Below are 27974 nucleotides of genomic sequence, written 5' to 3' on the forward strand. Positions count from 1 at the left end.
TGCTACCTGAGTTGCTATGACAATACCATTAAAACTTTAACAGTCAAGTCAACTTTTCCATCTAACAGAGGTATGCCAAAAATTAATACCATTAACTTTGAGTATAAAAATGTATAATTTTTGTCAAATATAAGTACCATATTGGACCAAATTTAAAAGAAGAAGAAGAAGAAGAAGAATTAGGGTCAAAGTGACAAAAGAGGTATGCCAAAAATTAATACCATTAACTTTGAGTATGAAAATGTATAATTTTTGTCAAATATAAGTACCATATTGGACCAAATTTAAAAAATATCAAACTTAGGTACAAAATGGGTAAAAGTACCATGGAGGCCATTGTACTAGGAGTTGGATTGCATTTTACCCCCTCTACTAAAAATATAGGAAAATTAGTCCCTATATGTTGGATCAAAGAGCAAATTGATCATTTTGTTAAAAATTCTATCCATGTCTACTATTAAAAACCAATCTCTATATGTCAGTATATGGTACACGTGGCATGCCAGGTGTAACTATTTGGTTATTCTGATAGCCATGTTAGCTTTTAAAAGTAAAAATGGATAAAATTTTTAACAGAAATGACTAGTTTGCTCTTTCATCTAACTACATGGACTAATTTGCACATTTTTTTAGTAAAGAGACCAAAATGCAATTTAACTAATAATACAGGGGCCTCCATGGTATTTTTGTCGTACAAAGTGATAAAATGATATATTTTAGATAAAGGAAAATTAAAGTGGGAAAAGGGGTAAACTACACCATTATCATTAAACTATGGGTAAGTTTTCGTTTTGATCACTTAACTAAAAAGAGTTACAATTTGGTCATTAAACTATTCAAAAGTTTTCAATTAAGTCACTGAACTATTGAATTTTTTTATGTCACTGGGTTCTTAAGTTTTCTTTTTTTAAGTTTCGCTAACTGTAACACCCCTTACCCGAGACCGTTTCAGGAGTCGAGTATGAGGCGTTATCTGACTTAACTTACTAATTCGGAGCATAAAAAAAATTTGTTTTTAAAAAAAATAATTTGTTCACGTTCAAACATCATGTCCCTGGAAAGGACCCTCGAGACCCTAAAAAATGCAACAAAAACGGTTTGGGTCCAAACTGGGAATATTAAAAATTTTCCAAATATTTAAACAAATTAAACTAATTTATTTCACGGTTCACAATAAAACTGTCTAACTACGCAGTAGTCGCTAAATTAATTATAACTCGAGTTACGAAACTCAAAATTTAAATCCGTAAATTTTTCCTAAAACTAGACTCATATCTATTATTATCATAAATTTTCAAGATTTTTGGGTTGGCCAATTAGTACAGTTTATTAGTTAAAGCCCCCCCTGTTTCACTGTTCGACAGTTCTGACCTCTCGTCACTAAAAATTAATTTTCTCATTGTACAGATTTTATATGATGCTTCCGCTTGTTTGTACTGAAAATAGACTCACCAATGAATCAATACATATAAATTATAACTCATAATTCTTTCTGTACAATTTTTAATGATTTTCTAAATTCAGAAACGGGGACTTAAGAAACCATTCTGGCCCTATCACACTAAAATTCAAATATCTCATAATATAAAATTTCTTTGCCTACACTGTTTCTTTCATATGAAATTAGACTCAATAAGCTTTAATTCTATCTCTCATTCACTCTCTAATTCCATTTCTACTAATTTTGGTGATTTTTCAAAATCACATCATTGCTGTTGTCTAAAAACTGGACCATTGCAAATTTTTACTCTTTTGTTATTTCTTTGTATTAACTATCATTTAGGCATACATAACATCAAACATACTCCTAATTAGCCATCTCAATAGCTAATTGTTATTGAATATTTTTATGTCATTCTTTAGCCATAACATAAAGACATACACACAAAATGACTAAGTCCCTATGTAGCGACCTAAAAATTTGGGCAGGGGCGCTAGTCGAAGTAATTATTGCAAATTTAAAAATAAAGTCTCGATTTAAAAAAAAAAGAGGAGTCGCCACCAATCTTTTTTTAGGTGTGATCGGACACCTAATAAATTCTCTTTTTTTGAAGAAAAATTTATTTTTAAATTTTTCTAAAAAAAAGGTAATTTTAGGTTTACGTGAAAATTCAGAGAAAAATAGAGTTTGAGAGTCGGTTACGCGCGAGGAAGGAATTAGGACCCTCGCGACGCCCAAAATTGGTATCTCGTTAAACGCGCGTTGTCTTAATTTTAAAAAATACAAGTTCAATTCAATAGTTAATAGCGATCCGATCAAAATACAAATTTTTTTAAAATACGAAGATTTTTGAAACAATTATTTTTTTGAAAACACGAAAAATTTTTAAAACACGAGAATTTTAGAAACACGAAAATTCTTAAAAATACGAAAATTTTAAAACACGACATTTTTTAAAACACGGAAATTTTTTAAAACACGGGAATTTTTTGAAACATTGGAATTTTTGAAAACACGAAGATTTTTGAAACACACAAAATTTTGAAAACACGAAAATTTTTGAAATACGAAAATTTTAGAAACATGAAAATTTTTAAAACACGACAATTTTTGAAACACAAGAATTTTTTTTTAAAACATAAAAAATTTTAAAACACGAAAATTTGTGAAACACGAGAATTGTTGAAAATAAATTTTTTTTTTGAAAATACGAAAATTTTTGAAACACGAAAATTTTAGAAACATGAACATTTTTAGAAAACAAGAAAAAATTTTGAAAAATGGAATTTTTTGAAAACACGAGAATTTTTGAAAACATGAAAATTTTTGAAACACCAGAAATTTTTTTTGAAATACTGAAATTTTTGAAAACATAAAGATATTTGAAACAAGAATTTTTTTAATTTTTTTAATTTTTTTAAGGACGTATCTTATTTAGCACAAACCGGTGATATTCAGTCAACATAGCGATGAAATCATTGAATTAGTGTCGAATTGATTCGTTGCCTTATTTTTGAAAACAAGAATTTTTTGAATATTTTTGATTTTTTAAAAGGGCGTATCGATTTTAACGCAAACCGGTGATATTCACCCAACATAGCGATAAAATCAACGATTTTATGTTAAATCGATTCGTTGCCTTATTTATTAAAATTATTTTAAAAAATAAAAATAAAATTGAATTAAATTAAAAATATAAATACAAAAATATAAAAATGCATAAAATACTAATAATATTAAAATGAAATAACATAAAAATACGAGCATTAAATTAAAAGAGAAATAAATGAAACTACCGAAAAGATCTCAAAACAGGAGCTTCGTCGAACGAGTTACACAAATTGAACTTTTCTTTTTTTTTCTTTTTTCCTTTTTTCTTTCTTTTTTTTTCTCTTTTTTTTCTCCTCTTTTTTGGCCTGCTGCCTTTGGGCCTGGGCTATTGGCCTGCTGCTGGCGTTGGGCTAGCTGGCCTGCTAGGCCTGCTGTTGAGCCTAGCGTTGGGTTGGGCCTGCGCTTGGGCTGTTTTTGGCCTGTTTCCTTTTCTTTTTTTTTTTTTGCTTTTGCCTCTTTTTTTTGTTTTTTCTTTGGGCTGCTGGGCTTGGCCTGGGTCTGCAGGTGGCGGGTCGGGTCGGACGACCCGACTATGTAGAAAAAATTTATTTTATTTTTAATTTTTTTCTCTTTTTTCTTTTTCTTTTTTCTTTTTTCTTTTTTTCTTTTTCTTTCTTCTTTCTTTCTCTTTTTTTTTCTCTTCTTCTCCGTCCGGCCTCCTTCACGCCGCCGCTGCACCGCCGTCGCTCCTCCCCTCTCTTTCTTCCTTTCCTCTTCCTCTTTCTCCTCTTTCTTTTTGCTGCTGAAAAATTCTTTTGAAACATTCTTTTTCTTTTCTTTTTTTTTGATTAGTGGGTGTTGTGATTTTGGGGTTTTAAGCCCCTTTTATAGATGTTTTCTTTACTTCTTTTTGCAGGGAGCAGGTGGCTAGGGAGGAGGGAGGCCATGCCCTAGGCCGGTGGCCGAAAAATCGGGGAGTAGGTGCGCAAATCGCATTTGGCTGTCAGAAGGACCAAAATGCGAACGTAGCAAAACTTCTGGGGCCAAAACAAAATTTTGAGAAAACTTAGGGGTCAAAATGTAATTTCAAAAAGTTTATGGGTCAAAATGTAATTTTAGGAAAATTTAAAGGTTAAAATGCAAATTCAAAAAGTTTATGGGTCAAAATGTAATTTGTTATTTTTTGTATTTTTTTTATTTAAAAAAACACGAAATCGAGCCGAACAAAATTCAGTGATTACACCCTATACATGCCATAACTTAAAACGTTTGTCAATGAAAATACCCAATTGGTAACTTGATAGTTGATAGTGTGAAGCGATCTTCCACGACCTCCAACGAGAGCTTGTTTGATAAGACTTTGGAACAAAAGAAAGGAAAGAGGTAAGCTTATAAAGCTTAGTAAGTTCACATGTAAAATAACAATCATTAGTAATGAATTTAGCTTATTACTAAGCTTTCATAATTTGCATAAATAATGCTAAGTTCATACTTTCCCATCTTACTCATCGGTAACCTTACCAAAAGCTCAGGATAAAAAAAATAAAGCACCTTACTTAATAGCTTGCTTACGCACCTGCAAAATCTCATTTAACACATTAATACTCTTTCATAATATAGACATATTGCCAATCATGTCACAAAGCGTCATAAGTATAATTGAAAACTTATCACTTACTTAATACTTGAATATACTCATTAAAATACTTTTAATATCATCAACTTATAACCTCAATATTATTAAGCCTTATGTACATACCTGTACTCTTTCCTCATGATCTTACCTTGTCATCTCTCTGAATTATTCTTTGGATTACTCAAGTACCTTTCTTTTTGAAACTTACCATTGCCATGTCTTTACATGGTCTTACGTGGTATCCTTGCCTTATGAACTCACCAATGCCATGCCTTGGAATGGTCTTACATAGGATGTTTCTTGTACTGCCAATGCCATATCCCAGAAATGGTCTTACATGGGATCACATATCGGTGCCGATGCCATGTCCTAGACATGGTCTTACACTAGCACTCATCTCGAGCCGATGTCATGTCCCAGACAAGGTCTTACACTGACTCTTCTCTGTCCATGCCGATGCCATGTCCCAAACATGGTCTTACACTAGCACTCATCTCGAGCTGATGCCATGTCCCAGACATGGTTTACACTGACTCTTCTCTGTCCGTGTCGATGCCATGTCCCAGACATGATCTTACACTAGCACTCGTCGGACTGTGCTGATGCCATGTCCCAGACATGGTCTTACACTGGCACACTCACTGCCATGGTCCAACCATGGTCTTTTCCGTCAATTCTTTCTTAATTGCCATGATATAAACATGGACCTTGAGATATCAATGCCTTGACAAATCATAGCTGAAACATACTTGCTCAAATTTTCAAGGTCAGTCACATAACTCAATAATAATAATAGCAACAATTGCATAATAATAAAATGCTACTCAACTTACATACTTACATTCTCAATGTCATCATATCCTCAATTTATCTTACTCTCCTCAAATTATGCTATTCAATATTTTCTTGATCTTATACAAAGCCACATTACAACTATGGTCTTATATGTAAACTTATTCGAATTCTCATTTTTAATGTCGAATCATTATCGAACATTTCTCAACTATTATCATTATATTCAAAAATCAATACTAAAGCATTTATAACTAATATATCAATTTAGCATTCAAACATGCTTAATTAAATGCATATTAAACACATGAACTTGCCTCAATACCAAAACGTCCATTTGATCAACTTTCTCGATTTTCAATTTTTCTCCCGTTCTAGGTCCAAATCTCGTTTTCCGGGATCTAAAACATCATATTTCACTTATTTAATCAATTTACTAATCATTTCGGACCTAAAACATATTTTGACAAAATTTACATTTTTGCCCCTAAACTTTTGCATAATTACGATTTTTCTCCTGGGCTCGGAAATTAAACTTTATTCATTTTTCTTATGTTTTATGACATGCTGAACATTTTTCTCTTCTATGGCAACATCAAATTCTTGCTCTAACATGCACTTATGAACAATAATAATTTTTACCGATTATGTCGTTTCACTCGTTTTCATTGAAAATCGCTTAGCAAAAATCGTTTAACATGATTCTAATTTTCATATTCTATCATGAAACATCAAAATAAACACATTTCACCTATGTGTATTTTTCCAAATATAAACATTAAATTATTGCTAGAATAAGCTAAATTAAGTTATATCGGGACTCTAAAAACGTAAAAAACAATAAAAACGGGACAAATATTGTACCTAGATGGGCCATAGAAACTTGGCCGAATGTTTTCTCATCCATGGCTGCCCATTTTCTTCATAGACGGTTGAAGAAGAAAGAAAGAAAAAATGATAGCATTTAAATTTTGTCTTATTATACCTTTATTAACTCAATTACCAATTTACCCTTTTCTTTTCAAACTAATTTCAAAAATACTAAACAAATATCTTCCACTAATTTATTAATGGGCTAATTCTCACATAAGGACTTCCACTAAAAATTCCATAGCTATTTAATACCTCTAGCTTCTAGAACTCAAGTTTTGCACTTATTACGATTTAGTCCTTTTGACTAAATTAAGTGTCCAAACGTCAAAATTTTCGTACAAAATTTTCACAGAATAATCCCGTAAAATTGTAGACCATAAAATATATAAAAAATAAATTTTTTCTTGTCAGATTTGTAGTCTCAAAATCACTGTTCTGACTAGACCCAAAATCGGGCTGTTACACTAACGATCTCCAAGTAACGATTCAATGATCGATACGGTGGATCAGTAGCCATTGATGTGGGGAAGAATATACCTTAGATCTAAGTTGATTTGACGTCCAGTGTTGGAGATAGAAATAGAATAAAAAGTTGTTTGAATTTTGGTTAGCAAATTCGTGACGTCCAAAGTTGTTTCGTGAAAAAAAAAGCTGAACTGTAGAAGAGAAGGGAAAAGAGGGTTTTCGATTGGTACAGGTAGTGCAAATAGAGAAAGCAACATATCATCGATTTTAGTAGCCCAGTGACTTAAATGAGAACTTTTGAATAGTTTAGTAACCAAATTTTAACTTTTTTTAGTTAAGTGGCTACAATGAAAATTTACTCATAATTTAATGACTAATAGTGTAGTTTACCCAAAAACTTGCAGAAAACGTTTTATCCATATATATTGTGTCTTCCCACTGTCCGATGATTGACGGAACCTGGGTTCAATATTACATATGTGCTGACACCATCATTTTATCTCCTTTCCTTCACTATATGTACAGATAGATAGATATAGATATATACCCAAGTTCCTATTATGAGCAGCCACAGTGTTGGAATGGAGATTGTTGAAGACGTAGTGATAGTAGGGGCTGGAATTGCTGGTCTCACCACATCCTTGGGACTCCATAGGTAATGAATTTATTATTATTATTAAGTGATTGAATATTTGAAATAATTTGATTTGCAGGCTGGGAATTCGTAGTTTAGTATTGGAATCATCGGAGGGATTAAGGATCACCGGATTTGCTTTCACGACGTGGGAAAATGCATGGAAAGCTTTGGATGCTATTGGCATCGGTGATTCTCTACGCCGTCTACATTACCTGTTGTCTAGGTAAATGAACCACCACTGGGCACCAATCTTCTGTTAAAATCTACCGTATTTAGAAACTCATTTAGTAATTAGATTTGGAGCCTAATAATTTATAATTACCTGTTATGGTTAAATTTTAGCTTGAATGGCATCGGCATTGTTATCAGTTTAGGAGATCGTGGGTACGCTGAAGCGTATTATCCTCCTATATAAGAGTTGGAAAAGGGCTATGGGTAGTTCTAGAGTTGTATTATCAAACATCACATACAAAATTCAGATTTCACTTTACTAATCAAACACATCTAGGAAATTAGAATTCAACTAATAATAAGTTTACATAAGTTTACATGTTTGTCAAATGCTTAATATTGTTCTTAAAAAAGCTTTCAACTGATAATATTATCGATTTAGACCTATTAATGACATTATAAAAATATCGATTTTAGTTTACCATAAACAGAGCTGATGACACTTTGAATTATTCAATTGCAGCATAGTAGTTGCTTCTACAGTCTTAGAGAAGCCGGCGGTATCGGAGATGTCATTCAAGGGTCATGATATTCGTTGTGTTCAACGGCGATTATTGTTGGAAACACTAGCAAAGGAACTCCCCAATGGAACCATAAGGTTCTCTTCTAAAGTGGTTTCCATAGATGAATCTGAAGACCACTTTAAACGACTGCATCTTGCCGATGGAGCTATCCTCAAAACCAAGGTCAAAATCCACTTTATATTGTTTTATAACTTCATAAATTACAGGGTAGATTCATCTAAACTCCCGAATTACGACTTAAACTTTAAATTGTTTCGAGTTCTTAAAGTGTTAATATTTTATTAATCAGATAAAAATTTAAACATACGAGTATTTGTTCCATAAACAACTTGGATTTAACATGTTAAAAAGAATAATCCTATTTTTTAAAACATGTTAATTATAAGTTGTCAACATTGTAGGTACAAACACATTGTAGGAAAAGACTAAATTGATATGGTATTGATATTTTGTGGACTCAATTACAGAGTTTAGGATCAATTTTGAATTTAGATTATGATTTTGGGGCCACTGATGCAAATAACTTAAAATTTTATGTGTATGCATGTATTGTTGAAAGAGGCGGTAAAAATGCTATTGAGACCCTTATATTAGAAGTTGGATTATATTTTGTCTTTTCTACTAAAAGAATAAGTAAATTATTCATTATATTTTGGATTAAAGAGCAAGTTGGTCCTTCTGTTGAAAATTTCATCCATTATTATTGTTAAAATTTAATCCTTGTACATCAAAATGAGGTATACATAACACACCACATGTAGTCGCACTAATTTTTAACAATAGAAATATATGCAGTTTTTAATAGAAATGATTAATTTATTTATTTATTGAGTAGAAAAAATCGTATTGTACGGACTCATGGTACTTTTACCAGAAAGAGGCTAATGGGTATGGTGAAATTAAAACAGGTCTTGATAGGATGCGATGGAGTGAACTCAGTGGTGGCAAAATGGCTTGGTTTACAAAACCCTGTTTTCTCAGGTCGATCATCAATTAGAGGCAATGCGCATTTCAAAGGCGGTCATGGATTTGAACCCAAACTCAGACAGTTCGCTGGGAAAGGTTTTCGATCAGGATTCCTTCCTTGTGATGATGAGAATGTTTATTGGTTTTTAACTTGGACTCCAGCCACTAAAGGTAAGCTTCTGACTAATAAATAAAAAAGAATGTAGCTTACCAAATTTAAACCCAAAATAATGATTTAACCTCAAATTTTAACTTCCACCCCAAACTTTTAAAATTTTATTTTCGTCCCAATAATGAACTGTTATGATTGCTAAAATTCCATTATTACTGATTTTTAACATCTGTAGAAGAAGAAATGGAAGACAACCCACTTAAGCTAAAGCAATTGGTAACAAGCAAGCTCAAAGATGCATCCGATGAAATGAAATCTGTCATTGAAAAAACACTGCTAGACGACATCACATCATCGCCATTAAGATACAGAAAACCGTGGGAGCTGCTTTGGGGAAACATTAGCAAAGGCAACGTTTGTGTAGCCGGTGATGCTCTTCATCCCATGACCCCAGATATCGGCCAAGGTGGGTGTTCAGCCTTGGAAGACGGCGTCGTTCTCGCTAGATGCCTTGGTGAAGCCTTGTTGAAACCAGGGGTTGAGGATGAAGAATATGAGAGGATTGAAACGGGGTTGAAGAAATATGGTCAAGAAAGAAAATGGAGAAGCTTTGATTTGATTACTACTGCTTTCATGGTGGGTTTTATACAACAGCACGAAGGGAAGGTGATGAGTTATTTGAGGGATAAGTTCATGCTGAGGTTCTTGTCTGGGTTGTTGTCAAGGAAGGCTGGTTTTGATTGTGGTAAGCTTTGATTAATGAATGTGTGTTTAGTTTTAAAAGTACAAGTTTAAATTCTCAATGGATTAAATTATAAATGTAAGAAAAGTATAGGGATTTAGAATATATTTTAATGTTTATTTATATTAGTCTTTGAGCTTAAGTCTGTGTTTTTTTTTTCTTAATGCATAAATCAATACGAGTTTGATGTATATTTTTAATGTGATATTTGTATTAATTTTTGGTCTAGTATCATAGATGTATATGCTAAAAGTTATAGATTGAGTTTCGGTGAATACCCATTTACTGATCCCATCTTTTACGGAATCGATCCCCTACAAGAATATGTGGAGCTCGGCATGTCTGGAAGCACAGGAGAATGTTCTTTTGTTGATATTATTACCAGTATTCGATACTGGGTCATTCATAGTATTACTATACCTTCCCTATTCATCGCAGTTGGTTATTCGTCAAGACAGTTTAGCTTATGATGTGTTTGGAAGCCCTCGTCCAAACGAGTATTTTCTGAGAGCCGACAAGGAATTCCATTAATAATCGGCCGTTTTGATTCTTTGGAACAACTCGATGAATTTAGTAGATCTTTTAGGAGGACCCAATGACCATAGATCGAACCTATCCAATTTTTATAGATATATATTTTGCTATCGGGAGATAGCAATGTTTAATTCGAGTTTTGAAATTGATTTCAAGAAAATTCACAATTATTTAATAATATTAGTCATCAATCCTAAAACCCGAATTATATCACATCTATCGGACTATATTTGACAAATTAAATGCAATATTAAACAAACTCACAATTAACACTAAATTTATTATCTTGGCAAAATCATAAAAATTCAAACCTAATCATATTAGCAATGAACTTTCATCAAAATCAACTCTAAAATCTGAATTAAGCACTAAAAAGTTAACACTACCACCTTTGGGTATCAAAATATAAAATTTCTATCAAATTCGGTACTAATTGAACAAAAAATAACATAAATTTCACATTAGAAAACGTGTCAAACTTACCTAAATAATATATATAGGGTGAGTATTTGGTATAGTAACAGTATAATATTTTTTTGTCCAATTTACTCTTTGAATTTAGCTTCATATTGGAGCTTGAATTTGTTTTTTTCCCTGTTAGTCCTTAATGGGAAAATAATTGTCAAGTTTAGGGATTAATTTAGACAAAAAAATTCAAGCCCAATTTAGAAATAATTACCTAGTTCAAGCCCAAATGTGAGGAGAATTGTCAAATTCAGAGATTAATTTGGACTAAAAAAAATTCAAACAAAAAAAATGGTTGCACCCATTAAATTATATTAGAGAGACTAAATATGCATAAAATGAAAAATACAACGATTATTTATACAATTTGACCTAAATCATTTGCAAACATAACCCGATAATTCATTGAATTGATGTCATCTATTAATTGGATCTCAACTCAAGTGAGTAATTATCGAAAAATTAATTTATTTATAAAGTAATAAACGTTACTATGAAAATATTTTCATCATTTTATATTTTTACGTAAAATCTAGAAAAATAACCATAATGATATTTGAATTTAAAGCATCGTAGTATTCAATATCATACCTTCACCGTTTCAATCAAAATATTATTTAAAAAATATATTTTTAAACATATTTGTACCATAATTTTAGAGGCGAACCCGGGAGGCTGGTAGGGGCCCTGACCTCCATAAAATAGAAAATTGTTGTTTTGACCTTTTAAAAAATTTTAAAATTTTAAATTAATAAAGGTAAAATTGCACTTTGGTCCCCTAAAATTATAAAAATTTAATTTAATGATTTAAAATTATAAAGATATAGACTATTAAAAATTAAAATTTCATTTGAGATCCCCTTAAAAAGAATTTTTTGCTTCGCCCCTGCATAATTTTCTTTAAATCACATCATCGAATGTGACATGATCTAGTATTTCATGTTCTATTTCAAATTCATACATAATTTTTAAATATATTAAATAATTTTAAAAGTATCTAATAAAATACTATATTTTTAGATATGCAGATATTTTTTTTCACTATAGTACTTGAAATTGACAATTATGTTTATTGTGATTAGGTACCGGCGGCTCCTGCCAAGAGGAAAAGAGCGTAAAAGCTTTTTATCCAGTGCGACAAACGACCCTCTACCTGTTCGGTAAAATGTCAGTAAGAAACACACACAAGAAAAAAAAAGTTTGAAAACAACAAGCACTAGGATTAACTATTGCAACGAGAACGTTTAATCCAACGAGCCGTCCACGCACTCTCCGATCAGACAAAGTATCTGATTATTCTATTAAGTATTAACTGAACCTGGATTCAGTATTACATATGTGCTGACACCATTTTCAATATATATATACACATACACAAGCATCTTCTGACCCAAATTACAGTTCAAGAATTAAAAGCAACCCAAAGTGTCAAAAGATGGAAATTGTTGAAGATGTTGTAATTGTGGGGGCTGGAGTTGCTGGTCTCACCACATCTTTGGGTCTCCATAGGTAAATGAAATTATTATTATGATGATGATTTTTATATATAATTTGAAGTGATTGAATGTTTGAAATAATTTGATTTGCAGGCTGGGAATTCATAGTTTAGTGTTGGAATCATCGGACAAATTGAGGATCACTGGGTTTGCATTCACGACGTGGAGCAATGCCTGGAAAGCGTTGGATGCTATTGGTATCGGTGAATCTCTACGCTGTCAACATAACCTCATTACAAGGCAATTTAACTACCCCCAACCTTCTCTAAAAAATCTCTTTTTTTTTTTTTGAGTTACTACAAATAATATATCTAAAAATTATAACTACTATAAAGTAAGATTAGATTAATAATCTGAATATATAAAATTTATATAAAAATAAATTTAGACAGAATACATATATGTTCAGACTTAAATTGTAGGATGAAAATAAGGAAATTTAAATTTTAGATTTAGGGTTTAAGATTGAGATTTAATGTTCAAAGTTTGAGGATCTAAGTTTAGGATAAAAAATTATCAAAATTATGTGTCAATGGCATAGGAAAATTGCTAAAAATTATTAAATAGTTTAAAAAGACTATAGATGATATGGTGGGAAGGGTTCATAAAATAATTTCTCTTTTTCTATTAACTAATTTAAATGTTTGTTACAAAATAGATTAAAAAAAGTAACAAATAAATCAAATTGAGCCAAAAAAAAGTTTAAGTACCAAAATGGGAAAATGAGTGTACTTGAGGAGCCAAATCGTAATAAACCTTTTAGTTTTTGCTATAAACTAAGCTTGGTATTACCCGAATCATCAACTTGCAGCATGGTTATTGCTTCAACGTTCTCAGACAAACCGCCATCAGAGGCACCATTTAAGGGTCTCGAAGTTCGCTGTCTTCAACGGAGATTATTGTTGGAAACATTAGCAAAAGAAGTTCCCAATGGAACCATAAGGTTCTCTTCTAAAGTGGTTTCCATTGACGAATCTGAAGGCCACTTTAAACGACTCCATCTTGCTGATGGAACCATCCTCAAAACCAAGGTTAAAAATCCACTTAATTCATACGATTGTTTGTTTGAAAGAGGCTAATAATGTTTATTGTGAAAGTATAGGTGTTGATAGGGTGCGATGGAGTGAACTCAGTGGTGGCAAAATGGCTTGGTTTGCAAAAGCCTGCTTTCGCAGGTCGATCGGCGGTTAGAGGCAATGCGCATTTTAAAAGCGGCCATGGATTTGAACCCAAATTCAAGCAGTTGGTTGGCAAAGTTGGCCGATTAGGGTTCTTACCTTGTGATGATGAGAATGTTTTTTGGTTTTTTACTTGGATTCCAGCCACTAAAGGTAACCTTCAAACTTTGAAAACCCTGCTTGAAATTGCAGATTTAATGTGGAGTACAAAAATACCAAAATCGACTAAAAATTATATTAACCTGTGGTTTTAAGTAATGCAGAAGAAGGAATGGAAGAAGACCCAATTAAGCTGAAACAATTCGTAGCAAACGAGCTTAAAGATGCATCAGATGAGATGAAATCAATCATCGCAAACACTTCGCTAGAATGCATTATATCATCTCCATTAAGGTATAGGAAACCATTGGAGCTGCTTCTTTGGGGAAATATCAGCAAAGGCAACGTTTGTGTAGCCGGTGATGCTCTTCATCCCATGACCCCAGACCTCGGCCAAGGTGCGTGTTCAGCCATGGAAGATGGTGTTATTCTCGCTAGATGCCTAGGTGAAGCCTTGTTGAAACCAGGGGTTGAGGATGATGATGAAGAATATAAGAGGATTGAAATGGGGTTGAAGAAATATGGTCGAGAAAGAAGATGGAGAAGCTTTGATTTGGTTACTACTGCTTTCATGGTGGGTTTTGTATTGCGAAATGATGGGAAGATGATTAGGTATTTGAGGGATAAGTTTTTGACGTTGGGATTTATAGCTGGGTTGTTGTTAAGGAAGGCTGGTTTTGATTGTGGTAAGCTTTGATGGTAATGTATATATGTTTTGATGTAAGTCTTGTGTTGTTGCTTGTTTGAGTTTGCTTTGTAGTTGGGTTTTTGTGTCCAACTGGTTTGGTTATATTTTCTCTTTGAATGAAAGCTTCTTCCAATTGATTTTGGATTGTTTTACCTTCAAGAAAAACACATGGTTTCCGGAACTGAATCGGACCGGTTGGTCGGTCGGACCGACTAGACTACGAATTAATTAGTGTATCAGTTAAAAGCAAGAGGTTGTGTTGATTAGATTGTGAACCAGAACGGACTGACTGAATCGAGTTAAAAAGCGGTTGAATATGCTGTTAAACTTTTTTTTCTATTTATTATGATTTTTTAATAATTTTTTAATCGAATCAATCAGACCGGTGAATCAATGGTTTGATTGATTCGATCACCAGTTTAGTTATGAAAACTTTGAAAAAATAATTTTTTATAGGAATTATGGGTAGAGATTGTTCAATGATCGAACTTAAGACTAGACATATTCATATGTCGAACTACTTGTCTAAGGCTTAAGGCCTATCCAAAATTTGAGAGGATTTGGGTTAAAATTATATTATGTTAATCTATATTATATATATAATTTATTACACACAGAATTAAATCTATAATAATATATCATACTATAATATAAATATTAAAAAAATTTGAGATGTCTATTTATAAAATTTTAATAAATGGAACTATATAATTATTAAATATTAAATTAAAAACAATAAAATATTTTTAAAATTTGTAAAATATATATAATTGGGTCTAAAATGGGTATATATTAACTATTTACAACTATAGGTAGGATTAAATAAAATTTTAGGTTTATATTTCTAGCGGGACTTGGGTAAACATAAAGTAAGTTAATAGCAGTCTTATAGTTGTTCAAACAACGGCCCTGAAGGTGCTGGCGCGAGATTCGCTGCCATAGGAGAGAAGACGAAATCTGATATGGTGATCGAGGAGGTTCATAGCAATGCACCGATTGCGGTGATTAAAGTCGTTAGGGTTCTAATAAGTTTGGCTTTGGAGTTTTTTGAAGGTTGACCGAAGAAGTTCATAGAAGGAGCTTTGAAAGAGGAAGCGGATGATGCCAAGAAACAGCTTGAAGAAGCTACTGCTAAAGTTTCATTGCTTAGAACAACATTTTGAAGGTTTGCTTTTTATGTCTTTAATGAACAAGATAAATTTAAAATAAATAATTGTTTAACGGTGTTATGGAAGTAGATTTGTTCATGGGTCGGGTTACTCGTCCAAACTCGAAGATTCGTCCGAAATTTGAGAGGGTTTGAGTAAAAAGATTAGACCCAAAAAATGGGCTTAGGTAAAAGAAAAATAGATCCATTTAAAAATATGAGTTGAGCTCAGCCTTGAATAGTTAAGGCTCAAACCCAGCCCGACATGACTCATTTTTAAGTTTATAATATTTTATATTATGTTATTTATATATATTATGTAATTTAGAACATATTAAAAAAATAAACTTATATTAAATATATAATACAAACATTAAAATAATGTTAAAATTTTTAATAAATAAAAAAATGTATAAAATTATTAAATATTAAAATAATATGGACGGGTCTAAAATGGGATTGGGTTTGTCTTTTGTAAATTTGAACAAAATTTTAAGCCTATATTTTGGCCGAGCCAAACTTCGACAAATATAAAGTATGTTAATATCATGCTTAGATCCAGCCCAATTCAGCCCATGAACACCTTCATATATATAAGTGACTTACTTTGTTAATAATAAAAGTAGAAGGATTTAAAGTTTTGTGGTATATGTGAAAATTGAAATTAAATTTAGTGATTTAAATTGTAAATTACTCTTAATCAAGTATTATATAATTTATATGAACACCAATTAAATGATGCAAATTTTATTATCTTAAAATAAAAATATAAAATAAAATTTATTCTTGCCTTTAAAACCTAAAATTGATTAGGTTCTTCAAAGTTTTTCCTTGCAAACAAAGGCTACCTTTCCTTCCTAATAAAACAAAATCTCCCCATAAAGCTATCCCTTTCTTTAATAAAAACCTTCAAATTAGGATATTGCACAAATTTTAATATTATATTCCTTTTGAAAAGTATTTATTCCTCCAAATATTTTCCACTTGATATTTTCTTTAAACTTGAACTTAATTTGAATTTTAGCACTATGCCTATCAACTAAATCAAATTCATATGATATAAAAATTTAAAATTCTAACTAAAATATATTTACAAATAGTTACAATTAGGAAAATAAACTATCATAAACTCGATTTTTTAAAAACCCTGTAAAATTAAGTTAAACTCATTATTATTAGAGGTGTTCATGGGTCGGGCCGGGTTCGACTAAAATCTTAGGCCTGTTTGCTGAGCTTGGACTGGCCCGAAAAATGGGCTTATAAGTTTGTCTGAGCTCAGCTCGGTCAGCCCGTATTAACTTTTTTTATATGAAACTTTTTAAAAATATATAATACATCAAAAATACTAAAAACATTAAAATAAATGTTTCCCAACAAATTGAACATATGTATACTTAAATAAACTAAGATAGGTGCAACTTAAGAAGCAAGTGCCTCTAAAATAGTAACAAAATTAACAATAAAACAAGAGTTATACGATATCCAAACAATAACAACAAAATAGTAGCAACATAGCAGTGAAACTATAGTAAAATAGTGAGAAAAATAACAAGAAAACAACAACAAAACAATTAAAAAAAACGAAACAATAATTTTTTTTTATTTTTGCAAATTCCAGTTGGGTCAAGCCGAGCTTGTGCCAAAAAATCCTTACTCGAGGCTCGACCCTTTTTCTAAACAGGCCTTATCTTTTTGCCCAAGCCTATTTTTCGGACCTATATTTTTACTTAAACCCTCCCACTTTTCGAACAAACTTTTGAGCGGCCCGACCCATGGACAAGTCTAATTATTATACTAAATTTGAGATTTAGTTTCATATACTTTAATTTACATAATTATTATTTTTAATGTTATTAGTTATGTCAAATAATTAATCTTATTAACCATTATGATTAAAATGTTAATGTGGATTTTTAAAAGAATATCTTTTCCAACACATAAAAAAACTTATGTCAACATTCGAGTTAGAATAAGTGTTTTTTTTTAAATTGCATTATCATTTTAATCGAAATTGCTAAAACCATTATTTATGATATTATCGAAGTAAATGATAAATTATGTTAAATTATAAGTATAGGAACTAAATCTCACATTTAAGCATATAATAAAGGGGCCAACATCATAATTTGATGATTATTTTATCAATCTTATTTACAATAATATTCCCATGTACTTGAAAAAATAATTTATTAACGAGGAATGGTATGGTGGTTGCTTACCTCATTCCTTGATCATGTGGTCTAAGGTTTAATCCCCATTCATGGGAATGGAGTACATTTCATAGTCAGTCATTTACCTCTTCGGAGAGCACCTATAGCAAGGGGATTAGTTATTGTTGACAACGATGAATCCTTGATTTTGACTAGAAAAAGAAAACATTTTTCACATTTCCCATCTCTTCTTCTGCCCCCTCTTTTTTCAAAGTTTCCAAACTCTTTGTTCAAGTTGAACGTAGTTAGCCACTAGATTAGCTATCACATAAACTCTTCTCTGCCTGTTTCTCAAGCCATCTCTTTTCCCACCATCCTCCTCTTTCTTTTTTCTCCATTTTTCTTTGACAATGGTTTTTCTTTTCGTTTTCCTTTTGAGTTTTTTAATGAGGTTTTCTCCTTTGCCCTTTTCTTGGACTATCATGGTTTTTAATGGTGGGGGCTTTTTCCATCTTCAATGGAGCTTCTCCCTCCTTATAGGTAGATTTGCTTGAGCTGTTGTGGCTCTCCTTCCTTCTTTGTAATAAAAGTCTTTGCCTCCTCCATTTGGTAGCCTTTCTCTACCTAACGTGCCATCTAAGGCTTGTTGGATCATTGCTTTTAATGTTACTTGAGCTTCACTACTTCTACTTCAAGTTTCATCGAAGTATCTATTCCCATGAAGAGTGAGATCCTAGGCTGAGACTCTTTTGCATTAAGGTGATCTTTCACCTCGATGTTCGTCCACCAAAGTTATCAACGTGAGTTTTCCTTTGCTTTCAAGTTGAGCAACAATAAAAGCCTAATTTTTTTTGAAGATGCAATTGTTTCAATAGAATCAACTATTAAAAGGATTGAATTAAATAACTAACAACCATCTTAATCCAAACTAACTAAAATAAATCTAAGAGAACCCACACATTTACATAAGGTGAGACTCGAACTTAAAACCTTAAGGCCATTTAACTATTCGAAAGTTTTCATTTAAGCCATTGGGCTGTAAAAGTTACTATTGTATGGTCTTCTCTATTCGCACTGTTAGATCTGGTGCCATAAGTGTAGTATTTTCGTCTATGTAAACTTGTATTTTTTCAAACAAATTGGTTTAATAAAAATATTCATAAATTACATAAATACCCTTGTATATTATCCTCAATGGTCTTTGCACGCAAAGCAAAATGAAAGCAAATATTGACACATTGGTTATATAACGTTTAACTAATATTAAGTGGTATTATGTGGTTGAATTGTAATACGAAAAGGCAACTTATATTAGTAGATGAACATAAACATGTCCTTAGTCTAATCAGAAATGAACAAACCGATCGAAAGACTAATATGCCATCTATCAAGTCCAATTGGGGAGATGTTTTGCCTTAAACATTAGAGCAAATGACTCCCAGAAGATAGAGACATAGATGTGACTGAGTAGATTAACAGTATATTAGATACGACCCAAGTAGAATAGATCTTGAATCCGTTTATGAATTTATCCACTTGTGACGTTCATAGTGTGACATACCTTAATCCTGATTGGATGATAGACTATATATGTGTGACTTGTATACTTTGATGTAAGTAAAAGTTTGAGTTCAAATAGATAAGGAATCAGAAACTGGTGTATTGGGTATATGACTTCTGTAATATATAGCATCATTCACAATATTGGAATTTATAGCCCAGGAAATGAATAAATGATATCCTCTCATTAGCAGCATTACATAGTAAATGTGGCCACAGGTCGTTTGTCTTTGTGATAAATGACTTAATTACTATTTGATAGTAATTGAATTTTCAGAAAGGAAGATATAATAGTCACCATGAGACAAAATAGGATCATATTGGGAGAACGAACTTATCTTAAAGAGATTAAAGATATCTTATAATGATAACACACTTATGATAAGGTCATTGGATGAGCACTAATTGAGTAGCTTTTGTAATCATATGTAATTGGGGAGAGCTTAGTCACAATACCATAGTGGAATGACTTTGTGACTAAATGAGTTTATAATTAATAGGCAAAAAACTGGAACTTAATTATAAATAATTTGAGCTCTAATTACACATGTTCAATCCATCCCTCAGCTAACTCTTTGATACCTGAAATGAATTGTATATAGAATCAAATGAACAAAATTTGATAGAAATAATAAAGTTAGAAAAATTAATTATGTTAAAAATGAATGTTGTTTCTCACTAAGTGTGGAAATGACCGAAAATTAATTTAAGATTTTTGAATTATTATTTAAGTAAATAATTGAAGTTAGAAAATTAAATTAAATTAAAGCGGCCATTGTGAATTAGTTGAATGTAGAAATTAAATATATTTTCTCATAAATTCATTTACGATAAAGTTGTTATGATTTTAACAAAATTAGAATTGGGTAAATTATTTAATTAGAAATTTAATCAATCTAAACTAATTTAATAAATAATATTTATTTTGGGAAATAGAAAAACATGAACTAGGTTGAATTAAATTATAAAGTGCTCGGTTAAAAGTCTAGGAAGCATATATGATTGGACCCAATACTACCCCCTCTCTCCTAGTAGAAATGGGAGACTCGTTTTTCTATCTAATAAGTATTATTTGTATTCTACTAATTTAATTAGGATTCTTCTATCTCTCCTTATAAATAGATTACATTGGTAGAACTATTTACACATAAGTTTTCAATTGTTATTCTACCTGAAAATAGTTAGAATTTATTTTTAAGTATAAATTTTATTTTATAGGAATAAAAATTCTATCGGTTTCTATTAAGAGATAATTACTTTCCTACTGAAAACAATGAATTTTTTTTTGGTTCTATATTTGATTCGAAATTGTTCGAGCTCACACTTGAAGTGATTCGTGGTACGAGAATGAGAGTGCCGTTTGATTGAAAGTTGGGAACATGTAGGATTTGTCTCGCACAAAACACAAGTACTTTTCAGTAAAAGTTTCTTGTTATAAATATCACAAATTGGTTTGATTTTTAATTTTTAAATTTTTTGCTGTGACAAAAAATCGTTTTTAAACCAGATTTTTTTCAACACGTATCACTTACACTAATTGAAAGCTTTCCTTCCTATATTCTTCTACAATTTAGTTTTTTATTTAATGAAATAACTTTGAATGTCACGAATCTACAAATCAAAATCCAAGTAAGTTTCCTCTCTGATCTCTAGCATTGACTGCCAGATTGACTTGGATCTAAAATATGTTCTTCTACTTGTTGATAGGTACTAATTATTGCTCAGAGCTCGCTAATCAAATTTAAAAAAAAAAACTTAATTGTTCAGTGACTTAAACAAAAACTTTTGACTAGTTCAGTGCTTAAATAAAAAATTTTGAATAGTTTAGTGGCCATTTTGTAACTTTTTAAAGTTGAGTGAGGCCAAAACATAAACTTACAAACAATCTAATGACCTTGGATGCAGTTTACCCTAAATTTAATATATTTATAAAAATTAGTAAATCCAACGGCCGGGATGAAATTTCAAGATTATTGGATCCATAATGGCCAAAAAAAATCCAAACACACGAGACAAACAACAAAACTTAATTTACAAATCTACCCCTACACACCGCTTCATAGAGTTTTAACGCTTTTTCAAATTAGCGTTTATTAATTTTCTCCAATTTTTCTTTTTTTCTTTTTTCCTTTTCAATACAAAATCAACTTTAACATTTTACAACAACAGACCCACCCCCCTTTGGTTTTAAAATAAGAACAGCTCCTCTGGTTCTATTTCTCTCTCGCTCGCTCGCTCGCTATTCATAGTAATCGCCGATTTTCATCAGGTAAAGAAAAAAAATTCATTTTAGATCATCTTTTTCTTTTTGAAATCTGCCGATTAATTACCGATGAAAGCTGAACCAGTATTTTTCATTTCCTTATTTTGTATGATTTTTAATGGAATGAGATGGTTTAGTGTGGATTTGATCTACCTGCTATTATTTTTAAAAAAAAAAATTCGATTGTTTGTTGTCTAGATTAAATTTTGAGCTGTTTTTGTAGAATTTTTATTTATCTTTATTAGAATCTGAGAATATTTATATTTTGTTTCGGCATTTAATTTGATAATCTTTTTTCTTATTGCGATTGAAAAGACAATGTTTGTTTCTGGAATGATTTGGATCACTGTTTTATTTGTGTTTGGAATAGGATATTGAAAGGTTAGAAGCGATTTTAGGTGAAATTATATGATTTGATTTTAATCGGAAGAGAAAGAGCTGAGTGTTAGTTTAAAATGTATAGATATTTTACAAGGAACTGGTTAAGAGTGTTGTGGAATTTTATTTGCCGGTATGCAATAATCAATCATGGAAACCTTGTTTTAAATCTGTTTATGTTGAGCTAGGTATGTCGTTTTGTTGGTAAGGTTAAGAAGAAAAAAGTACTGCAAAACCTTAGATGATTTCTTGAGCAAAAGGCTTGGAAATAAGAATGAAATGCTTGATAGGTTGAAACTTGCTTTGGAATTGTGCTAATTGATGGTTTAACAATGTTTGCATGTATTCTCAGATGGAGATGAAGCAGCAAGACTTATCTGCTTTTGAGACTAATGACTCTACCACTACAAGTTTGCATGAAAGTAACACTTTGAGTAAGGGTGATTCTACAACAAATGGGTCTGTCAATGATCAAAATGTATATAACCCAACTAATGTTGGAGTTGGTAAACAAAATGAGGCTTCCGGTAACTCACAAAGTGTTCCTTACATTTATCGACAAGATGTTGTCAGGAGTAATATAAACGGTTCAATTGGGATTGTGAGTGAAGTTGCTGGCGACTCCGATTCAGATGGAAGCATAACTGATGATGAAGACGATGAAGATGAAGATAAATATAATGAGGACGGTGAAGATGAAAGCGGTGATGTTGATGCCAATAGCAATGCTAATGGGAGTGGTGAGGGGAACAAAGGTGACCGTGATTATAAGTGTGGTGATCTTCAAGCTGATCAAATTCGGGTACTGTGGATGGATGATACTGAACCTGTTCAGAGTATTAAGAATGTAACTGTTGTTGATCGGGGTTTCCTGCATGGTGATTATGTAGCTGCTGCTTCAAATTCAACTGGGCAGGTGGGTGTTGTGGTGGATGTCAATATCTCTATCGATCTGTTAGCTCCTGATGGATCTACTATAAAAGATATCTCCACTAGAGATTTGCAACGTGTGAGGGATTTTGCTGTGGGTGATTATGTGGTCCTTGGTCCTTGGCTAGGTAGAATAGATGATGTTTTAGATAATGTCAATGTGTTGTTTGATGATGGCTCTGAGTGCAAAGTTATGAGGGCTGAACCATTGCGTCTCAAACCAACTACTAGGAATACCCTTGAAGATGATAGTAATTTTCCATATTATCCTGGCCAGCGTGTAAAGGCCAGCTCTTCGTCTGTTTTCAAGAATTCTAGGTGGTTATCTGGTTTATGGAAGCCAAACCGGTTGGAAGGTACAGTAACTAAAGTTACAGCTGGATCTGTGTTTATTTACTGGATAGCCTCTGCTGGCTATGGGCCTGATTCTTCCACTGCACCAGCTGAAGAACAGAATCCAAAGAATCTAAGACTGTTGTCTTGTTTTACACATGCAAATTGGCAAGTGGGTGATTGGTGTCTTCTTCCAACTTCATTGCAATCCATTCCTTTGGACAAGGGTTTTTCTAACCTGCAACTTAATGGCTCCATGAGAAATGGGAGAAATCATGAATGTGAATCAGAAGAGGTTACTCCTGATGAACCAAATGATAATACTGAATCCATGGATCTTGATGAAATGCCTACACCTGATGAAAACAATGCAATTGTTGAAACTAAAGACAATGGAAATGTTGAAAATAAAGTCTCACTTGAATCTAGCTCTTGTAGCAGTTCATTATCAGCTTTAAAGGAGACTGTCCATGAGCATTGGCCTCTTCACCGCAAGAAAGTCCGTAAAGTTGTGATTAGGAAAGACAAGAAAGCAAAAAAGAAAGGGGATAATTTTGAAAGGGCTCTTTTAATTGTCAATAGTAGAACAAGGGTTGATGTCGCATGGCAGGATGGAACAGTGGAACGTGGAGTGGATGCAACAAAGTTGGTCCCAATTGAAACTCCTGGTGATCATGAATTTGTTGCAGAGCAGTATGTGGTGGAGAAAACCTCTGATGATGGTGATGATGTATATGAACCCAGGCGTGTTGGGGTGGTCAAAAGTGTTAATGCAAAGGAACGGACAGCTTGTGTAAAGTGGTTGAAGCCAGTTGCCAGAGCAGAGGACCCTCGTGAGTTTGACAAGGAGGAAATTGTAAGTGTGTACGAGCTGGAAGGACATCCAGATTATGATTACTGTTATGGTGATGTAGTAGTTCGATTACCTCCAGCTTCTTTTCCCATTCAATCTGCTTCTGAAGAAGGCTCCCTTAAAGAACCAAAGCAGGAAGATGGATCAAAGGAGGTGAAACTGGACTTCCAAAAGCACTCAGGAAGTAACAGAGTAGAAGGTGCCCCGCTTAATGAAGCTTTCATGGACTTCACAGATCTCTCTTGGGTTGGGAACATAACTGGCCTGAAAAATGGTGATATTGAGGTTACATGGGCTGATGGGATGGTTTCAACGGTAAACTTGATGCCTTATTCTGTGAACTAATATTTTATTTTCTTTCTCCTTTGAGTTGTCTTTGGCTTCTGAAGTCTAAACTTTGTATCTTTTTTCAGTTGGTTTTCTTATATTTATTACAGTGGTAACCTCTCTTCCTATCAATTGGCTGACTTAAAACGTTAGAGGCTCTTTTATCTCAATGGATATTATCATTTTGGTAGGGATGAAAGAACCTGCACATTGTTTTGTTCTTGTCTAGTTTATTCTTTATGTAAGTATTAATCCTCTCACATACATCCCAAGGAGGCTAAATATAAGCATTATAACCTTAGAGAAGGTTTCTGGTGATATTTTTAGATTATCATAATCAGTAAATTTATCTTCCTTTGCTTATAAACTATTTTTACCTGCTTATTTTAGGAATATCTTAATTAAGTATCTGTTCTATCGTGTGATGATTATTGATAATTATTTTTTACTGTTTACTTGATCCCTTGTGGAGGAGCATAGTTATTGTTTTGACAAATTGATCTTTAATTTTTTTTTTAGGTTGGACCTCAAGCAATTTATGTTGTTGGCCGAGATGATGATGAATCAATTGCTGCTGGGAGTGAAGTAAGTGATGATGCTGCTAGTTGGGAAACTGTTAATGATGATGAGATGGATGCTCTTGAGAATGCTCAAGAGGTTTGTTTCTGTTTGAAACAATAGCATGGTAGTCCATAAATTTAAATCTGTCAATATATCAATTATATGCAAGCAGGTTTTCCAAAAAGGGGTTTTTAAAGTTGTTGATCTCAGCCGTTCATTCTGAAACACAGTTTTATGAGCCAGAATATGGTCTGGGTTTGGTCTTGATGGGTTGGGATAGAACTTCGAGATTAAAAAATGTTAACGTATTAATCACATATGTTTGAAGAGAAAACTATATATTTTTGCCTTGTAGTGCTGGTAGGACCATACGATGGTTAAAAAAATATCTAGATGCCTTCTGCACATACATGACCACCAAACCTTTTATGCACCATGCTAGTACGATTATCAGTATATGATTATGCAATCTTAAATTCTAATAATTCATTTATTTTGGTCCTCCATTGAGTGAATGCTATGAGTATTTGTTGTTCAGGATCTGGAGCCACTAAAAGCCAGTGTTTCAGAAGCAGAAGAGGGTATGGAAAATGATTCTGGAAGGAATAAAGCATTATCTCTCCCCTTAGCTGCATTTGATTTTGTCACCAGACTAGCAAGTGGATTGTTTTCAGGAAGACGAAAAAATGATCAAATTGGTTTGGATTCTGAAGGAGAAAATGAATATGAACTTCAGGGCAGAGATTCCAGCTATGAGTCTAGCTCGCAGAAGTCCAATGTTGATAATTCCGGTGGGAAAAATGTTAGTGGAAAAGGCCTGGAACATGTTGAAGTAGAGGCGCAGAAACAGTCCCTTCCTTTGGAAGATTCGAGCAACTTGAGAATTGAGAACTTGGATCCTAAAACAGGTGATGAGGACAATGCTTGCAGTTTCAAGCGGTTTGATACAGCTAAAGATCCTCTAGATCATTATTTCCTTGGTGCAAGTGGTCAGGTATATGACCTTTATATACTAGCACTGAGCCACTGACATATAATCTTTGGATGTGCACTTATCTTGTTGTCTTAGTATGATTAGGACCATCTATTAATTTGGCTGTGCAATTTAAAATCCACTTCGATATATATAGTGCAAGTTTGGACATTTGTATTGATATGTTGCTTGAGGAGACTCTAATATGTTAACATGTTAAAATTTTGAGGTTTTGTGTTCACTACCTCTACTGCAGTGTTATTGGAACTGGACCAGACCAGGAACGGTCCGGTATATTGGTCCAGAAAAAGGGGTTGAATTGGTCTCTGAGAGAACTGCTCAGAACCGGTAAAAACCAGAGCAAAACCCACGAACCAGTTTTATTCTTTTTAATTTTTATTTAATTATTGTTGGACCCGCTGTTGAACTGGAAACCGAAAACTGGTGGTCTGACCGGTTTGACCACTGGTCCAGTTTTATAAAACATTGCTCTAGTGTAGTGTTATTACTTAATGGTAATTGCAATGTATAACATGTATAATTATGTCTCTTAGATTTTGAGTCTTTCTATGTTAATCATGCTTGCAGAATAATGCTGGAAGGAAGTGGCTAAAGAAGGTTCAACAAGATTGGAACATCCTTCAGAACAACCTGCCAGGTAAGGATTGTGTAGTCTCGGTGTATTTAAAAGGTTTCTTGTCCTTGGCCGTATCAACCTTTGTTTTAAGCACTTATAACTATTTAACAGATGGAATCTATGTACGAGTATATGAGGATCGGATGGACCTCTTGAGGGCCGTAATAGTTGGGGCATATGGTACACCTTATCAAGATGGTCTTTTCTTCTTCGATTTTCACCTTCCTCCTGAGTATCCTGATGTGCCACCGGTAAGATCCCTAAGATTCTCTTAACTTTCTGGATTGTCTTTAATATGTCATGGAAAAGTGATTCATGTTACTGGGTTTTCCGACTCGGGCTTTAATTTCTGCAGTCAGCGTACTATCATTCGGGTGGTTGGAGGCTAAATCCTAATTTATACGAGGAAGGCAAGGTGTGCCTTAGCCTTCTAAACACATGGACAGGCAAGGGAAACGAAGTTTGGGATCCATCGTCTTCAAGCATCCTTCAAGTCCTAGTTTCACTGCAAGGGTTAGTGCTAAATGCTAAGCCATATTTCAACGAAGCTGGGTATGATAAGCAGGTTGGGACAGCCGAAGGAGAGAAAAATTCGTTGGCGTACAACGAGAATACTTTCTTACTCAACTGCAAGTCAATGATGTATCTAATGCGGAAGCCCCCGAAGGTAATTATTCCATTTCACTAGTATGTTCTCGTTATTGAGTTGCTGTTGCACATGATTAACTTTATAATTATGTCTAGGACTTTGAACAACTCGTCAAAGAGCATTTCAGACAACGCGGTTATTACATACTTAAAGCCTGTGATGCATACATGAAAGGCTACTTAATCGGTTCTCTAACTAAAGACGCCTCTATTAGTGACACGAACAATGCAGACTCCAATTCAGTTGGTTTCAAGTTGATGTTAGGCAAGATTGTGCCGAAGCTGTTATCAGCACTTAATGAAATCGGAGCTGATTGTCAAGAATTCAAGCATCTCCAGCAGTCGTAATGTCGGGTTTCTATAGACATTAAAAAAACTCAATATCCCCCATCAAAGCAAAACAAAGGTCAGTGCTGGAATTTTCAAATGTAAATATACAACTTCGGTGAAACATTCTTCTTTCCTGTTTTTTTTTTAAAAAAGGGGCTTATAAACATATTAGGAGCTGGATGCACTTCCTTGGAGCAAAAATCACAGGGTTCCTTTTCTCAGTCATTTTGAAATTCTTTTTTTTTTTTTTGACTAACTTAGAATATTCAAAACTTGTGCTGATCTTTCTTATTTTACTTCTTTTCTTTGAGTGAATTTTGGTTTTCTTCACTGATTTTGTTTTAGAACCCTAGGAAATAGGATTGAGAAGAGAGTCAGGGTTTTGGATTGATTGTTGACTTCAAATGATAAATTGATTTAAATTGAAGAAAAAAGTATCCTATTGTCTCAAAGT

General features: G+C 32.8%; 3 protein-coding genes and 1 long non-coding RNA gene across 6 annotated transcripts in view; 3 read left to right on the forward strand and 1 right to left on the reverse strand.

Moving 5' to 3' along the window:
• The window catches only part of LOC105780618 (monooxygenase 2), a 30373-nt gene extending 20212 nt beyond the window's left edge, over positions 1–10161 (forward strand). The window contains exons 1-5 of one of the 2 annotated variants that reach the window (XM_012605048.2): positions 7212–7413; positions 7472–7618; positions 8090–8312; positions 9059–9287; positions 9464–10161. In XM_012605048.2, coding sequence (XP_012460502.1) covers positions 7319–7413; positions 7472–7618; positions 8090–8312; positions 9059–9287; positions 9464–9984 — 1215 coding nt within the window. In that variant the 5' untranslated portion in view covers positions 7212–7318 and the 3' untranslated portion in view covers positions 9985–10161. Of the gene's footprint in view, positions 1–7211; positions 7414–7471; positions 7619–8089; positions 8313–9058; positions 9288–9463 lie in introns of those variants that run through there. The other variant, XM_052629099.1, reaches the window with a different exon arrangement.
• On the reverse strand, positions 3095–6416 carry LOC128040387 (uncharacterized). Its single transcript, XR_008195029.1, has 2 exons — positions 6285–6416; positions 3095–5821 (listed from the first exon to the last, which is right to left on the reverse strand). It is a non-coding gene; the product is annotated as an uncharacterized LOC128040387 (long non-coding RNA).
• A 1740-nt stretch (positions 10162–11901) lies between the features above and the next one.
• LOC105780620 (monooxygenase 2) lies at positions 11902–14570 on the forward strand. Its single transcript, XM_012605049.2, has 5 exons — positions 11902–12478; positions 12559–12705; positions 13277–13496; positions 13568–13796; positions 13907–14570. Exons 1-5 carry the CDS (start codon positions 12405–12407, stop codon positions 14437–14439), a joined length of 1203 nt encoding a protein of 400 aa, XP_012460503.1. The 5' UTR covers positions 11902–12404; the 3' UTR covers positions 14440–14570.
• Positions 14571–21405: 6835 nt separating this feature from the next.
• Positions 21406–27972, forward strand: LOC105779900 (probable ubiquitin-conjugating enzyme E2 23). 2 transcript variants are annotated; one of them, XM_012603878.2, is made up of 8 exons: positions 21406–21556; positions 22281–24359; positions 24891–25028; positions 25471–25926; positions 26494–26563; positions 26654–26793; positions 26898–27209; positions 27287–27972. In XM_012603878.2, exons 2-8 carry the CDS (start codon positions 22281–22283, stop codon positions 27536–27538), a joined length of 3447 nt encoding a protein of 1148 aa, XP_012459332.1. In that variant the 5' UTR covers positions 21406–21556; the 3' UTR covers positions 27539–27972. The 2 variants fall into 2 exon arrangements, with proteins under 2 accessions (XP_012459332.1, XP_012459333.1); XM_012603879.2 differs by having other exon boundaries at positions 24891–24956.
• Positions 27973–27974: the final 2 nt, after the last annotated feature.

Source organism: Gossypium raimondii, chromosome 4 (assembly GCF_025698545.1).
Source record: "Gossypium raimondii isolate GPD5lz chromosome 4, ASM2569854v1, whole genome shotgun sequence".
Lineage (NCBI taxonomy): Eukaryota > Viridiplantae > Streptophyta > Magnoliopsida > Malvales > Malvaceae > Gossypium > Gossypium raimondii.